This window comes from Hippopotamus amphibius, chromosome 17 (genome assembly GCF_030028045.1).
Source record: "Hippopotamus amphibius kiboko isolate mHipAmp2 chromosome 17, mHipAmp2.hap2, whole genome shotgun sequence".
NCBI classification, from domain to species: Eukaryota; Metazoa; Chordata; class Mammalia; order Artiodactyla; family Hippopotamidae; genus Hippopotamus; species Hippopotamus amphibius.
The window spans coordinates 39,836,370-39,854,239 of NC_080202.1; the positions used below are offsets into that span (position 1 = coordinate 39,836,370).

General features: G+C 37.7%; 1 protein-coding gene across 1 annotated transcript; it reads right to left on the reverse strand.

Moving 5' to 3' along the window:
- Window positions 1-4,448: 4,448 nt before the first annotated feature.
- KRT222 (keratin 222) lies at window positions 4,449-11,303 on the reverse strand. The gene is made up of 6 exons (XM_057717021.1): window positions 11,208-11,303; window positions 8,001-8,129; window positions 7,057-7,277; window positions 5,414-5,490; window positions 5,103-5,238; window positions 4,449-4,677 (listed from the first exon to the last, which is right to left on the reverse strand). The coding sequence occupies exons 1-6, from the start codon at window positions 11,301-11,303 to the stop codon at window positions 4,449-4,451; spliced, it is 888 nt and encodes a 295-aa protein (XP_057573004.1).
- Window positions 11,304-17,870: the final 6,567 nt, after the last annotated feature.

The following is a 17,870-nucleotide window of genomic DNA, read 5'->3' on the forward strand; positions in this document are numbered from 1 at the left end:
CTTGGCCTGCTTTCCTCTCTGACACTACTTGTACTTTCTTCAGGTCCTTTGCCCCCAAGCAGGGAAGCTAAAACTAGTAAGTGATTAAGCTGGGATTGAAGCCCAGGTCTCTTTGATTTCTTTCCCTAGTACCTGGGGAAGATGCTGGGAGGGAAACAGTTAGGGGTAGAATGAGAACCATGACTGGGAAGGAGGAAAGAGGGGACAATGGGAGAGAACAAGGAAAAACCTATAGTCCTTGGACATCTAGTAGTCTGTGTGAATTGGCTCTAGGATGTTTATTCCTTTATAACACTGTAAAATTGTACACAATTTTTAGGTGATTCCCCCCTCCCCCCCACCCCCCATAAAGGGTTTGGAGTTTAACAGATTTTCAAAGAGGTCTGTGACTTGAAAAAGATTTTCAACCAAACACTGAGCCCTGCAGTTTGTCTGTAGTTTGTTCTAATGAAGCTTTTTTTTTAAACTCTTTTTTCTTTTGTTTAATTTTATTTATTTTTTGGCTGCATTGGGTCTTTATTTAGTTGCAGAGAGCAGGGGCCACTCCCCACCTCCATGCTCGGTCCTCCCACCCTGGTGGCCTCTCCCATCGGAGCACGGACTCCAGGTGCCCAGGCCCCAGCAGCCAGGCTGCACCAGCCCAGCAGCTGTGGCCCCTAGGGCTCCAGAGCGCTGGCTCAGCAGTTGTGGTGCATGGGCCCAGTCGCTCTGCGGCATGCAGGATCCTCTTGGACCAAGGATTGAACCCGTGTCCCCTGCACTGGCAGGCAGACTCCCAACCACTGTGCCACCAGGGAAGTCCATAATGAAGCTTTTTTAAATGGATTTTTTTCCCTTTAAAATAGGGAAAGGGAGAATAGAACTCTGTCTGAGCCAAATAGCTTATAAAAGTCTGGCTATAAAAAAAAGTCTGGCTATAGGAAAAATGATGAAATAAAGCTAGTTTTCTCAGCTGTTTCTGTGAAAGCAGAAGTTATGGCTATTCAGTTGCTATCACTAGAATCGTTCTGAAATATTGAAGCCCAGCAGATTTCCAGGTCTGAGTGATTCATGAGGTTTTGTAGACTTCGACAAAGTATGTTTTGCTTTTACAGCCTTCTGTATCACCTTCAAAATACCTAGGGATTTGGGACATGAACTTTGACACATGGTGTGGAAAAGGATGAAAGTGTTTGAAAACAGGATGGCCCTGGAGAAGCTGGGATATGGTCTGTCATCCACAGGCCTTATTTGAGGGTCCAGGGCAGCTGTCAGCAAACTACAGATGCAGGCCAGAACTGGGCTGCCTCCTGTTTTTGTAGTTTTATTAGGACACAACCATGCACACTTCTTTACGTATTATGTATGTAACAGCTGCTTTCAGCTGTAATGCCAGAGTTGTATAGTTGCTACAGGGATCATATCACCTGAAAAACCTAAAATAATTGCAATGTGGGCTTTGACAAAATTTGCCAACCCCAGTCTACGGTCTAAGTGGGTGAGGGACACTGGAAAAAGCTTGTACTGATTTGCACATACACCTTATTTCAAAATGTTTCTTTGTGGTATGCCCATGGTTATTGGCAATCTATGTGTACATCATGGCCATAGGGTACAAACATAGAACCAAATCTACCCTGTGCACAGACTTTCATGTATTGCTAATTTGAGTAATGTGTGTAGGCGTATTATTTAACTAAAGTTTATTTTTGGTGCATGAACTATAACATGATTCCACTGGAAACTTTCAAGTTGTTTGTTTTTTTTTTTACTTTGGAGAACATTTTGTGCTTTAAACTGTCATGGTAGAACAGTTTAACTTGGATAACTCACTGGGAAAGAATAGCTATCTCTTCTGGCAGTAACTGAAGAATTTAAACAATTCTCTTTACCTGCTATGTCTGAACTATTAGTTAATCACTTTCAACTATAATTGTCCTCACAAATTCTTCTCTCCCCGTGACCATTTTCATCCAAATAGTACTGTATATTTGAGTAGTGCTTTGCCAAATATTTTCACATGTATATTATTTCAGACAGCTCTGTGAGGTAGGCAGCGTTGGAGTTCTGATCAAGCGCCATCTTTCTGTTCATTTTCAGGTGTGAAAATTGAGAACTAGGGAATTGAAGTGATTCTTTCCTGGTTACCTGGGTCATTAGTGACAGTCCCAGGGCTGGGATCCTGCAGTTGTTGGTAATTGGAATTATTATTTACTTTTGTATTTTGTTATGGAAGCGTGCATTTGAACCATTTCAGAGAGATTGAAGAATATTAATTTCTATTCAGCCATCAAATGAGGATAATATCATTCACCTTGTGGAATTGCGAGGATCAGAGATTGTGTACGAAGATGCTGAGTGCAGGGCCAGGAGCAGAGTAAGCACTCTGCAAATGGTGGCTGCTGTTATTGTACCTTCCCTAGGATTATGGGGTTATTTTAATTTCTAAATTAGAATATGCCATTTATTAATATTTACTGTTCTTAATTTTTCTGTTGTTAAAAAAAGTATACAAATTGTGCTCTCCTGCACCTTGGTTGCAGTTTTCTTCATTCCCCAATCTAGCTAACAATATTAGAACAATTGAACTCAATACAATGTAGCAAACTCAAATACAATGCAGGTTTGTAAGTTCATGTTTCAGTTTTTTTTTAATTGTAGTGGTGTCATTTACTTTGGTAAATTCATATCCCAATTTAAAAGGCTCCCAAGCAAATAAAACTTTGTTACAAATTCAAGTACTGTATTTTAAAATGTATATGTTATACACACGATAGCTGCATAGTGGAATTACTATAACAAGCATTTACATTCATGATGCCCAGTACTAAGTTTTTAACACTGTGTATAGATTACACTAGATATATTCTTTTATTTATGATACTGTTGCTTAGTGCAATAACTTTAGTACAATAGCTTACATGATTGCATTTCCAAAGCTTTAATAAAGTTAGTAGCATTTAACTAATATTGAATGAAAACACTTTTATGCATACGATGTATTTTAGGTCAGATGCTTATGCAAGAATAAGCACTTAACATGCTGTTGTATCCTTGACAAAACAAAATCATCCCTTTCACTAAATAGAATAAGCCAGACTAAAAGAAATCTGAAGTAATTGAAAGAAAATTTAAATGTTATTCCCTGTATTATGTTAAAGATTATTTAACATAATTTTCTTCTGGTTAAAATATACTTTTTTTTTTTTGGTTGAAACAAAGAAGACAGAGAGAGAGAGTTGTAAAGGCTGTGTTAGTATGATAATAGCTGTAGCCCTTAGATGATACTTTGGCTGGGAAAAAAAAGTATAGTGTGTTCTCAATGTTTTTTCTGCTTAGAAAAAAATCGATAGCCTATAAATTTCTGATGTTTTAAAACAGGTATTTATTATTTAAGTTCTTTAAATATACCTGTATTAAACAAATTAGATTGTTTAAAAAACTTTGCAACAATACTTGAATTATTCACAAATATATTCTCTATCCACACTTATTACAGTTTGAACAATTTAAAAACATAAATCCTGCAAATACTCTTAGCTTAGATAACAATATTGTTATCTTAATTCACATAAATGATTGCAAGAAATATTTATAATACTCTGTATAGTATCTTTATCTAATGCTTGCATCAGAGACTCAAATTAATCACATTGAACTTTACAGATGGAAAAATTGGGATGATGAGAGGTTGGATAATTCTGTTCTAGTAATTGTAGTAACTAGCGTTCATGTTTTGTTTGTGCAGCTGGCCTTCTGTCTTTTCATGGGGGAGGACACAACCTTTAAAGTTCTTTAAATAAAGTTAACTCTTCTGGAAATCAGATAATGATTACAAAAACTTTAAAATGAAGATTAATTTAATCATCAAATTAGCTCTGCGGTGGGTTCTATAGTTTGCTCAAACATCTTGTAGGAAATAACTGTTATTTTTCTACCTGTGCAAGTTACTATCTCAAAATATTTGCTTAAGTGAATAATCCTTTTTAAAGGCTCATTTATAATTGCTTTTCTTTTTTAAGGAGAAGAACCTTTTTAGATATAACCAGTCATAGAATAATGATGAATAACAGTGTAGTTCTTAACATAATACAATCATATTTTAACAGACTATTCCCTTTTCCTTAGAGTGTTCAGCCATTAAGTGAAATTTCAAAGACTTAGTCAACCATCTTAATGCTTACGGTCTCTGATAAAAATTTCAAGGGAAAAAGAAGACTATTTGGAGAATAAATAAAATAGAAACTGTACTAAATTTCTGATTTTAAGCTCCCCCTGTCTAAAAAATACACCTAATAATTAGATTCAGAGACATTTTGTCCCCCCCTCCCTATTTTTTTCTGAAGAGTCACACATTGGTCATAACATACATACTTAATAACTTACATTTTGGAACAGACGGTGGTCAGCCAGCCTACCTCGGTCCATTCTACTGTCATTTTCCCATCAAGTCAAATACTGTCTTTGGATTAATTAGCTCCTGATGGAGGTTTGATAGAGGGAATACTGCATGATCTTCTCATGATAAGCCTGACTTCTATATCTGGTAGATTATCCTGCTTAGTCTGTAAACACCCTTCATCAGTGGCGGCTAAATGAAGATCAAATCGAAGAGAAACAGATTTTTTCCTTAACCGAGGGTTATCTTTAAAGAAGGAACCTTCCCATTCTTTAATAACTTCATCCACTTTCTCTGTCCTGAAATGATAAAATAATTCTTCCTATATGAAGACGTATGGCTATAGTAAAAAACTTAATATATATTGTATATGAAAAATAAATCAAGAAATGTGTGTAATTTATAATTTATATTTACATTTTAAATTATGGTTTATAAATTACATTGTGGCATTTATAATTTATATTCTTTAAAAATCATGTGAATAAAATTTCTGAGATTCTATGGAATTCTCATGTTTTGGTTATTTTTTTCAGAAAAATGGTGAATTAAGGATTGAGTACTTCATCTGAGTTTTTGTTTACGTATATTTTTCATGACATTAAAAATCACAAGATATGAAATTATGTTTGGAAACATTCAAAGATTACTGAGATTACTCAATTGAAGTTGATTTTTTTGCATATGCTCATTATTATTTCTTAGTCAAAATTATTTTACTTACTGAATAGTGCCATGAGCTTCAGTGCTTTCTTTCACGATATTTCCATTTAATATTGCCTGTTTGGTAACTGTTTCCACTTTTTCGTCCTCATACTTTTGTGGGACTTTTGTTGAAAAAGATATTTCATTTATAATGGCTGTGAAAATATTATTTTTGAAATATTAAATTACAATGTTGAAGTACTATTCACAATTTCTATGTCAAATATTTATTCAAATATTGCTTATTTTTGCTACTTTAGAGTATTTATTTATAATTCCTATAAATGGCACTTCACTTTTCAAGTTAGTTTACTTATATCAGAAACTCACCTGAAGGTAAAACAAAACCAACTCTACTTGTGGTAGGTTTTTGTTCTTTTTTCCCACCTTGGATACAACCATAATATCTGAAATTGGAAAGAATTATATTATAGGAGGAACATTGTATGAGCATGTAATTGAAACAAATGCTCACCAGTAAGAGAATGGATAAGTTATAGTATATTCATACAATGGAAATACTATTTAACAGTGAAAATAAGTGAACTAAGGGTATATAGTATCTGTAGGGAACAATCCCCCAAGTATAACATGGTGGGGGGGGAGATAGATTGTAGCTAATTTTATAAAGGTTAAAAGAGTATGCAAAACAATTTCATATTTTGCTTAGGGATACATACTGAGACTAATGAGACTTGTAAGTGTCAGATCTAGGAGCCAGGTTAAACTGAGGGAGGAGGATGAGATTGGCAGGGGTGTGGTTTAGGTGCTGCGGGTGGGGATTGGGGGGGACTTCAATAACATTGTAAATGTTTCACTTCTTAAACTGGGGGAAGTGCATATGGGAGTTCATATATTTTTCTTGATAGTTTGTATCTTTATTTATCTTAAGATACCCATGTATCTTAAACATAGCGTAATAAAATTTAAAAAATTGTGTTAAAGGAATATTAAAGACTGCTTTATTAACATATTGAATGATTAGGCATTAAATAAAATTTACAACCATTTCATTTCATAATAAATTATATGTATATAGCTATATATATTTCCATAGCACTGTTTTAAGCACTTTACAAACATTAATTCATTTAATCCTCAGCAATTCTGAGATAGGCAAAATTATTCCTATTCTATAGATGAGAAAACTAAGGCACAGAGAGATTCAGTAACTTGCCCAGCATCATTTAGCTAGTAAGTGGTATATTTTTAATTCAATATATGTTTTTCAAAGATTTAGTAAATGTCAAGACATATTATAGGTGAAAGAAATTTCATCTGGGTTTTATAGATGACTCAGAATTCTGAAGTAAGCAGGAATAAAGGTTTTCTTTTAATCGAAACATGAACAATGGTAGGTTGTGCTGTGGTCAAAGCCATATGACCCTATAAATGATTGCAGATTATGAAATCGTGTAAATTAATAAGAATTCCTCTTTTGATGCCTTTTGTTATCAGGATATCTGGAAATCTTTCAAATCTCATGTACTCAGAACAACATTGCGTTCCATGGTTGTACAATAATTATAATAATAATAATTTTGGTGTTTGATGTGTGTTGCGAGTGGACCCTTGTGGGAGGGGGAAATATGGTAATGTGTGCATATTTCAAACTTTCTTTGTGGGTGGCCCATAGAAGGCACTGACTAATTCTAAAAGGTGTAAATGGCGAGGAAAGTGAGAAAGTTAAGGAAGGTCATTTTTGTAGCGATGGAGAATTGTTTACATTTTGTTCTAGGCTTGCTGTACTCTTTCTTGTGGCTAATGTCCCTGAATTTGTCTAGTCTGTTCATAATTTGGGGAGGCTGGAAATAGTTCTCCCTCACATTTTTTGCAGTGCCTACTAATTCTATTTTGTGGTAGGAATTCAGCATGCCTTTGTGATGACGGGCTTTTACATTTAATTTCTCTGATTATCTCAGTGACATAAGTGGCTCTGTATTTTTGGTCATTCACTATATGGAATTAGGTACCTGATTTCTTCCTTTTCTAGGAGGCGGCGATAAGTTGCAATTTCTTGTTCTAGCCTCATCTTGGTGTTGAGAAGCATCTCATGCTCTTGAAGCTGCTTTTCAATGCCGCGCCTTACTTCCTGTAGCTCTTTTTCTAGTCCTTCAATCACTGCCTCTAGGTCTTGCAGCTGCATCTGGTAATGTTGTTCACTGGCGTGTAGGGAGTTTTCAAGCCCCCTTTCCTGTTTTATACAAATCTTCATCAGTGAATCAGGGAAACAAACGGTGTTTCTGAAATCTGATTTGCAATGTCTTCGTTCTATTGAGTTCTCGTTCTTAAAAAGGTTGCAGTAATTGTACAGCTCTTATGCAAGAAGTGTTTCCTTACAACTTTCGTATGACCCAAATTTTAAAAAGTTGTATTTTCTATTTACAGCTAGAGAGCTTACTCTTTCAAAGGAATCCTGTGATAATGCTCATGTCCCTCCCCAAAATCTGCAATGGGATTAGTTTATTATCACCCTGATTTATCTGACTTCTTAAATATTGAAAAATGAAGACTATGGAATATCAAAGCCAGAGAAGACTGCTTATAAGAGGCATTTTTGGAAAGTGTTTAAATATTTTTCTATTAGAAGTCTCCGTGGTATGGATAAAAGACTCCCCACTGTAATGACTTTGGATAAGGATGAAGTCTCTATTCCCCCACTCCAACAATTAGAAAACCCCAGGGTGATAAGCAAGGATTATTTCATTTTTATAAGTAAAAATAAACTGTGAGTGAATTGATAATAGTTATTGCCATGATGGAGGCAGGGTGGTAGTTGAACTAGGTCCACAGATAGAATTCAGTGGTCTGATTTTCAGTTTCTCACTGGCCAGTAATGGACATCATTCCCTTCCCTCTCTTAATCAGATAACATCAGGGGACCCAATGGGCCAGTCACATTTGAGATCATTCTCACCACAGCATGCAGAGATTCAATTTCCACTTGCAGGTGGTGCCACTGGCGTCGGGCTTCCTTGAGTTCTGCTTGAGCTGCCTTTAGAGCCTCTTCATCTTTGTCCATTTTTTTGCTTAGATCTTCTTCCAACTAGGAGAAAGCCAACAATGACAATAACAACAACAAAAAGAGCACTCTTGAAAATGAGACATTTAAAAGCAGTTATAGAAAAAAAGTATAGGAATTAAATTGTTTTTTCTTTAAATTGTTACATTACAATTGTGTGTTCCTGGTTGGTGCTCAGTTACTAATTAATTAAATACGTGAGCAGGTCGATTGCACTCTCAGTCTCAGTTTTCTCAGAGGTAAAATGAACCTGAAAAATCCGTTCCTACCATGAAAGTTTATGAAATGCAGAAAAATACATTTTAATGAGAAGTAAGTTTGCAGGACCTAAGTTTGAGACCTCTGATTCTTAACTTTCTATTATTTATGGCATCATTAAGGAAGAAAGGTAGAAACTTAGCCAGTACTTCCCCCACCTCCCCGCCCAGCCCCCATATTTTCTTGTAGGCTGCTTTATAAAAGCAGATAAACAGCTCTATATCCTAAATTGATCCTTTCTGGGACTGGGTATATGGACAGGAAGTAAATACTGCTAGAAAGTATATTATGAATAATTTAGAGAATTAAGTTATTATGGGCATTAGAGATTCTAAAATAGAATAGACTTCTGTATTAAGAGGACCCACTGTTCATTTACCTTTTTCACAATGATCTTTTCAGAAGGCATGTTAATTTTGGATATCTAAGGTAGTAGCAAAAATGACTTCTTTAAAAATGGTTTTCTAAATGTTCTCACGTTAAATAACAAGTGGATTATTTTATATTCAGCTTTAGTGTTCTTATGCTGATGTTGGGATTAAATGGAAGTATCTTTTGACAGAATTCTCAGTATTTGGCCCCAAGAGTAGTAGCAGCAATGTATGGAATTGATTGTAGTATTTTGAAGCAAAAATTAGAACTTTTTAATGTTCATATAAAAATGCATTTTAAAATGTAAAAAATTTCATGTGGTGGTACTGTACAATAGATTTTTTAAAAAAGGAAATATTGGATTAAATGAAAGTCAATAAAGTTTAGCACAAGGTATTAGACAACAAAATTCATTTGTTTCTCTTGGTTTGTTGTATCCCTTATTGTTAGTGTTAAGTTGGAAAAGCCAAGCAGCAACACATATCAGAGCAACTACAAAAGAGGATGATAAGGATTTAGGAAACTGAAGAGCATAAAGATGCTGGTATCTACTGGTCTTTTGGATTTTGAGGGAGGAGCTGGCAGCCAGGCTTGTGTGGTAGATGGTTTGTGTGAAGATGGCTCCCAGTGAATCACACCTTCCCCAGTTCATGTCCTCTTCCACACTGAATCTGGGATGACCTGTGTCTTGCTTTAGCCGGTAGAATACAGAAGAAGTGCCAGTTCTAGGCCTAAGCCTTAGGAAGCCCTGACGACTTCCACTTCTATGCTTTAGGGCGGGTCTGGATACCCTGTTGGAGAGGTCATGTAGAGAGGCCAGATGGAGAGAAACAGGCCCAGTTGTCTCAGCTGAGCCAGCCTTCCAGAAATGCCCCGCCAAGGTGCCAGACACAGGAGTGAGCCACCTTGGATGTCCCAACCTAGTTGTGCCCCAAGATGACCGAAGTCCTAGCCAATGTCATGTGCAGCAGAAGAATCACCCACCCTGAACCCAGTCAACCCACAGCATCATAAAAGACAACACAATTGTTGTTTTAATCTACCAAGTTCTGCAGTGGTTTGTTATACAGCAGTAAATAACTGAAATAGCTTAGGTTTATTTTGTAATAATTAAGTAATTAGGCTTCTTTGAGTTTATTCCAGTTGACTTTCTAAATTCTTTGGGGAAAAAAATCCCCTAAAGTAGTTTTGTGTTAAGAAGATGAAACAAAATTACTGTAGTCTTGCTTTTTCACTTTATTCATTTCAGCATTGTGGCTTGTAAACTAAGTAACTTGTATTTCTATTATTGCAAAATAAAATGTTTATTTGGCTTATAATTTTTAGAAATTGTCATCTATTGTTTTCTTCTCTTTGTAAAAGATGAGTGAACTATTCCAACACTTAAATCAAATATCCTAGTGAATTTGCTTCACCTATGATGCTGATAATTCTTTATGAATACTAAAAATGTTACCCAGAAGTTGAATTTATGATGTTACTAAAAATGAATTGCTAATGCGATAATGTCCTATGATTTCCCAGCAATATTTTTTCCCTTTTGGTTATATTCTTAAGTAAACTCTGCTGTGTTTGGGTATTGGAATAGAACTTGAACTCGGATATGATAAGTAAACTGAAAAAAAAAAAATCCCTGAATTTCTGAATCTTTGTTTCTAAAACAGTTGTTTACTCATTTGTTTAGAGATGAGATCTTAATTTATTGCTAAAGATGATGTCACTTTGAAACAAAGTTTAAGTCTATGAAATTAGAATTTAGCCCTTATTTAACTTGGCTCTCTTTTTAAAAAATACTTTAATATTGCATTCTTAATGTTAGAAATAAACATTTCTCATCCTTTAGTACAAAAGCAAAAACCTATGATTGAAGTAGAGAGTCATTTCGATTTGGGGAATTTTGATTGTCCCAATTTATATCCTTGTTTCTGAATGCCATGTTCACATACTCAGATGATTTCTATTTATAACAATCTGGTATAAAATTGGACTCATTAAAAAAGAGAAACCTTTTAGAAATATATTGCTTAGTTTCATCTTGCAAAGTCTGTAAGCTAATAAATCTTACTAAAAAGCTTGTCATTTTAAAGGTGTTATTTAAATTATCTTTATAAATAACTCTGTAATACCTTCAAAGGGTATCTGAAATGTTTCCTTCCTGTAGTGTGTCCAAGAGAGATTAGAGTGCACCATTTTATTGTATGTTGATCCCATGTTTTGTTGATGATAGTAACCTCATGATTTATATAAAAATCAAATGCATCAATCAACATTCATTTCATGGTTATTTAACAGTAATAATCACAGCCTTTCCCCCTATAGTCCCAGTCACATTGCAGTAAAATCTAAATTCCTTCCCCAGTATATGCTGCATTGAAAAGGAAATACTGTACCTCAGAGAGGCCGGGACAGGAATTGGATAGACATGGATTGTCTCCTTATCCTGGAAGATGCCTGTCTGTATGAAATCATTACCTGGATCCTTGTTGAGAGCACGGTCTCTATCTGATTTCTGGTGAGGAGTTTTTCATAGTTTGCCCTGATCTCATTGAGTAGCTGGGACAGCTCCATTCTTTTCCCATCCTCCACCTTGGCTAACAGAACCTTATCGATAGGATGAGTCTCTGCCGCAGAACCTGCTCTGCCTGCATCGAGCAGAGAGAGCTCCGCGGAGCCTTAAAGATACAGAGCTCCTTTTTTCGGAAGCCACAGGAACCCCCGGCTTTCTTATCAATTATGCAAATATTTGGGAAACTCTTTTCTCCTCTTGTTGTTGGTCTAGCAGAAGTGTCAGACTCTCCATAAAGGAACAGGAAGATGAAAACAGTCTCAGTATTCTTGGATTGATTCTCGGTAAAACCGAGCACATTTTGGGGGAAAAAGTTAATTGAGCCTGTGGAAAGGAAATGGGGCATAACATAAAGAAAACTGTATTTTGTTTTCCCAAGATATTGCTTGGAAATAAATCTTGGCTCAAAACATGGTAACTAAACTTTTCTTCTACGGCTCTCCTCATCATTTGGACTATTTAAACAGAAATGCTGTGGAGGGCATTAGAATATGTTGTGAAACTTGAATATGCTGACAGTTATTGGAAAAAGCTACCATCAGATTCAGCCGACAGTTGTCATCAGCCGCAGGACTGACTGTATTTCTCTTAAACGCATGCTGTGCGGCTCATGGTGGGCTGCTGGCCTGACGGCAGGGTTTGGATATACTGAGGTGAATTCCTGAAGGCACATTACAGATGACGCTGTGGCTGGAGATGAGCGCTCACGAGAGCTGACAGTTAACATTTCCGATGTTTTAACAAGGTCGAAGAAACACGACCAGATGGTCCCTGAGAAGGGTGTGTTCATTGAAGTAAGGAGTCTTGTGGGGTTACTCCTTCATGAGTAAACATAGGGTTAATGACAGCTCCTACTTGTAAATATAACATTTGTGCAGCTCTTCAAACTTTAAAAAGCACCTTTATGCCTGTCATTCCATTCAATCGTCACAATCCCTGTCATTTTGTAACTTGTAAAGATGACAAGCCTGAGGCAGGAGGGGTTAAGGCATCTTTCCCAAGGTTGTATGCTGATGTAATGGCATCCTTGGGTCTGGAACTTTGATTCCTTGGGTGTATTCCAAATATTGTCCTGTCTGCCTCTGCATTTTGTCTCTCTCCACCTAAATTCCTTGTTTAGCCTGGCAAGCTGTTTGCTAGATGTGACTAAAATATTTTTGAGGCTAAATTTATCACTGTTGTTATTTGTAGAGCAGCTTGGCTGAAGTTGTATCTGGAGTGTAGTTCAGGAAATAATCAATCTTTGGCTCTAGTGCTCACAGGGCCTTTGAATGTGCATCACGCTCTTTAATATCTGAATTAATTCACTGCTGGCCAGTCCAGTCTGTGCTGGGCATTTCCACAGTCCCCTCCAAACAAAGCTGGCTGCCCAGAGCCCCCTGCTGAGTGGCGAGTTTCTGGTTCATTCCTGTACTCTGTTTAATTTGACCTGCATCTCCTCCACCCTCCCCACTGGTCACAATGGACTGGTCTAGGGGTGGACACTTGAGCTAAGGATAGCCAATCTGTAGACCTATGAGGCAGCCTGACCTAAAAGCTTTGACTGAAGAGCATCACTTATGATTATTTAGGCCAAACTGATTCTCTTTTTTTGATAATTGCAACTGAGAAATAGGAAGAGAATCAGGCATTGATAGTGGGAGAAGAATCAGGAAAGAATTAAACTCTTGGTACTTTATGTAGCTCCTGCTGATCTCTGCCTAAAATACAGAGCTGAACTAGATTCCGTGGAGGGCAGGCCTGGCAATCTGCATCTGAAACAAGTCTCTAGGGTATTTCTACCCTACAGCAGTGCTTTCCGATAGAAATAGAATGCGAGCCACAAATGCAAACCACATATATAAATTAAACTTTCTATTTGTCATATCAAAAGATAGAAACAAGCTAAATGAATTTTAATATTGTATTTTATATATCTGAGCTATATCATGTCATCAATATACTTTTTTTTTTTTTTTTGGCTGCACCATGCACCTTGTGGGATCTTAGTTCCCCCACCAGAGATTGAACCTGGACCCCAGCAGTGAAAGCGCCGAGTCCTAACCACTGGACCACCAGGGAATTCCCTCAATATAAATTATTAATTAGATGTTTCACATCCTTTATTTTTGATACTCTCTTTGAAATCCAATGTGTATTTTTATGCCCATCTCAATTGAGATGAGCCACATTTAAAGTGCTCAGTAACCAAGGGGCTTAGTGGCTACTGTGTTAAACACAGCAGCCCTAATGTTTGGGCCCTGCTGGCCCACACAAATGAGAGTTTCATGTCTGGAACATTCCACGTGAGTACTAGATTAAAGGAAATAGCGCCAGATTTTTTTATGAGGGGAGGGGGAGGAGGAGTACTTAGAAAGATATTCTACAAGCATGTGAGTAATGGAGTTGATTTAAGATCTCAAATGTCACTTTTCAAGGAAAGATTTTTGCTAATTTACTTTAAAAAATACTGTCCTTTATTAAAGAAATCAGTAATAATAGCTCATTAAAGGCTGTGGCATATATAAAATTGCCAGGTCCGTGCAATTCTCACTGCATGAGCTGTAGTTACATCCTGTTCTTTATGCTTCAGAAATCATAACAGAATGCAAATAAGCAAAGACCCCCCCTGCTTCTCATAGGGACCATCTTGAACCCATTCTAGTTATTAGAAAAGTAAATCACTTGAAAATGTGGTATTTTATTAATAGAAACAAGTTAATTATAACATACCTCACAACTGCCAAAATGCTGTGGTTGAGAACAAGAGCTCTAGGGACATTCATGAGAGTGAGCCCCTAAACCCTTTGGAGTTAGAATTCAAGACTGAAGGCCATTCATTCATTCATTTGGTTATCGGATGACTACTGTTTGCACAGAGGTGTGCTGGGTGCAGACAAAGTGCTAGAAGAGTTCTGAAGAGGAGAGGTGACCTTTTGGGGCATATTGTGGGGAGAAAAGGTGGAGAAGGCATTATAGAGGAAAGAGTGAAAAAAAAAGGCGGGGGCGCGGTGTTTCAGGGTCAGGTCACAGAAAGGCAGGCTACAAAATGTGGCTTTTTTTTGATAGGTAATGGAGAATCCTTGCTGGTTTATGAAACAAGGAGTCACATGGTCAGATTAACTGGGGAGGAGGGCAGATGATTTCAGACTAAGGACACCAATTAGAGAACCAGTGTTCACGAAAAGAAATGTAAAGCGATTTTTGAAGTTCTGGCTGGGCGATCATAGGAAACTGGGTTTGAGTAATGCCGAGGGCATAGAGGAGGTGGAGCACCCGTGAGCTCAGTGAGTTTTAGCAAGTGGCAACTGATTATGAAGGGAAGGGGAGGGGAGGGCAGAGATGATTCAGATCCACACTCTCTGGGACTAGAACATGAATGGTTCCATGACCAGAAACAGGAAGAGAGGAGGGTAATTAGATGAATAATCCAGACCCTTAAAAGGGAAAAGATCTGGGGTCAAGCCTCTGCCTGCCAATTGCTAGCAAGGTGTGCTTGGATAAAGTACAGATGCTCTTTGAACTTCAAATTCCTCATCTGTAAAAAAGAGATTAATGGTACACTCCTCATGCTATTACTACTACAAACATTGGCTCTTACTGTTATCATCATTCTTATTTTATAGGTGAAGATACTGAAGTCCTTGGAAGTGCAGAGCCAAGATCCAAAGCCAAGGCCGTCTGACTCCAGAGCCTACCCTTTAGAGCATAAGTGCTAGATAACTTCTTAGGAATCAGAAGTAAAACACTTGGCACATAATAGAGGCCTTTAAGTCCTTGTTACTTAGAGTGAGGGCTTGTTAGAAAGTAGACTCTCAGGCCCCGCCCCAGGCCTTACGAGGTTGGAATCTGCATTTTAACAAAATATGCAGGTGATCTGTGTGCACACTAAGATGTGAGAAGGACCACTTCAAGTCACTGCTTCTCAAACTTGCCGCACAAGGAACTCATCTGGGGAACTTTAAAAGCTACTGATGGGTGTTTCTTCCTCCCAGAGATTCTGATTTAATCAACACAGGATGTCGTCTTGGTATCAGTTTCCTCCTGCCTCACCCCTCTTGGCCCTGCCCCATTCAGGCCCCCAACCCTCAGCCCCCATCAGAATTTTAAAAATTCTCCAGGTAAGTCTAATGTGCAGCAAAGTTTGAGGATCACTGTTACAAATGTTAGGCTTCTTTCTGCTCCTGTCCCTCTGTGCTTCATCCAGAAGAAATGAGTTGTTGGTACAAGTGTCTGAAATAAGACTCCCGAAGTTAAACATTGGCAAGTCCCAGTTTTTGCCATAGTTGGTGCAAATCTGAGTCCATAAGGTAAGGTAGACAGGACAAATACATTGCTGTGTCCTCTGTAGCTAATTAGTCTTTATCTTGAGCTCCCATTCGGTACAGGATGGGTAATTCAATCTCATCAATTGGGCTTCCAGTCTTTTCTCCAAAACATTGCATCTAAGTTTTGGGGAACTTCTGTAGTTGCGACTGTGGGACCCCCATATCATCTTTGATGTCATTTGTCCACTGAGTCAGTCTCTATTCTTCCCGCTTGTCCCATTCGCGTTGTTGGAGAAAAAATTAACAACAAAATATCCCAATGCAGAAATTCTCTCCACAAAAAGTAATAGAGAAAGAAAACACTTTTGCTATTGGATAAGCATTCCATTAGAATGTGATGTACATCCCAGGACTCGCCAGGAGAGTGCAAAGACAGAAGGAAATCTCCCCCTTCTAGAGTCAAGCAGATACAGCCCCTTACAGCCCTGTTCTCAAGAGAAACAATAGCTAGTCCTCCAGTAAGAGGACTTGACAGCACCATTTGTCACACACAGTTCATCTGGTAACTTTACCTGGTAATCGGGGTCACCATCTGTGTTCGCTAATAGGCTTCATATAAAGGAAAAATACACTTGTAACAGGAGGTAGTTTTGAAGAGAGGCTCCTTCCTTCCCACAGGAACTGGGAGACCTGGGGGCTCTTTTCCTTGGATGTTTACCTTCCAAAATATGGTTCCAGGTCCCTGAGAAAGACATTCCTAGGCTGTAAAGCTGGTCAGAGGCTTATTTAACTTTTAAGATCCACTTACATTTCAAAGAGACAGAGAAAGAATTTACAATTACGAGGTGTCTAAAGTAAATGCTTTAAGAAAAGGGACTGTGTGTGTGTGTGTGTGTGTGTGTGTGTGTGTGTTACTTTATTTTAACAGGGAAGATTAAGCCTCTTAGTTTGAATTTGTATTTGCCCTTACAGCTTCAAGCTGCTCGCTTCCATACTTCCTTCCCTGCTTGAGGGCTTGAGAACCATCCTACTGCTTCAGTGTGCCGGCGGCATGGAAATATCAGGTAGATTGTTTGTGGCTCCATCTTCCCAGACATACCGCTCAACCATACCCTATTTGGCTCTTGTCCCTTTCCTGGAGCCACACGCCAAGAAGCTGGGTTCAGTGCTCCTAAGCCATCAGGTCCCCAAACTTACCTCCCGTTTTGCTGTTTTGCAGGGGGCTCTGATTCAGAAGCAGGACCCAGGGCTCCTTTCTTGGGGACCCACCGCTGCCCCTATTTCTTCACTTCTCCTTTCTCCCTTCTCCCTTCAGTCCAGTGGAATCTCTTGTGTCCTTGAAGATTCTATTCTAGAATGTAAGCCCCAAGACCTGTCTCTCCTATTCATGGCTTTCTCATCACTTTCTAGCTTTGTGCCTGGCACTGAGACGGGAGACAGTAAATATGTGCAAAATGAATGATGCTTCTTCTAAAAGTTTTGTTTAGACGATGAGTCCTCTTCATTCTAAGACCAAGGATTTTGCTTCGCGATCCCCTGAGGCAATGAACACAGAGTCACCTATTTGGCTGAAGGAGATGGGAGTGGGGTGGGGGGATGAACTACCAGGAAACAGATAAGTAGTTCAAAACCATTCCACTCCCCACATTTTTAGTGTTTATAAATCCAAGCAAGTCAGGCACATACCCATCCTTCATCTTCATGGATTTTTACTGAGTATGTTGGGACTTTGGCGTTAACCTTTAGGGGAAATAGCATCTCTTCTAACCTGTTTGTAATTAAGATTGGATTTTTCCTTTAAGGAGGAAAAAAATATTGGAAGGAAAATAATAGCTTAATTTATTTTTATGTAATGCACTTGGGCACCCGTTCAAGTACTGTACCTAATTTTGTTGCATACAAGGGTCCCAAATCTTAATCCACTTAATGTTTGCCTGTCCTACATACAAATGCTGTGATCAGGTTTTATTCTAAAATTGTACCAGATAGAAGTGATGGCAACACAGGTTTCTATCAAATGGATTTCTCCTCCAGGCAGTTGTAAATATAAATTTCTTTTCTTTAGACAGACATATCAGTCTAACTGGCCTTTTAATTTGGAGGGTAATCTCATAGAGCTTGGTTATTATTTTGCTTAATAAGTTTAATTTCTTTAGCAGTTTAAGATATTTTGAGTTTCTTTTTTTAATCAATTACACCATTTAATAGGATTATAGATGCATAATTCATCAGCAAATAAAGATGTACTGTTTTTGTTCTTTAAAAAAATTATGACAGGCGTTATTTTACTCGTTTGTCCCCTTTTTGTTATATTGTTGATTT

Coding starts and splice junctions, on each gene's coding strand:
- KRT222 (XM_057717021.1), bottom strand. CDS start 11,303: ATGGAGCTGTCCCAGCTACTCAATGAGATCAGGGCAAACTATGAAAAA. Junction 8,130..11,207: donor TGCTCTCAACAAGGATCCAG/GTAATGATTTCA, acceptor GCTTTCTCCTAG/TTGGAAGAAGATCTAAGCAA. Junction 7,278..8,000: donor TTGAATCTCTGCATGCTGTG/GTGAGAATGATC, acceptor TGTATAAAACAG/GAAAGGGGGCTTGAAAACTC.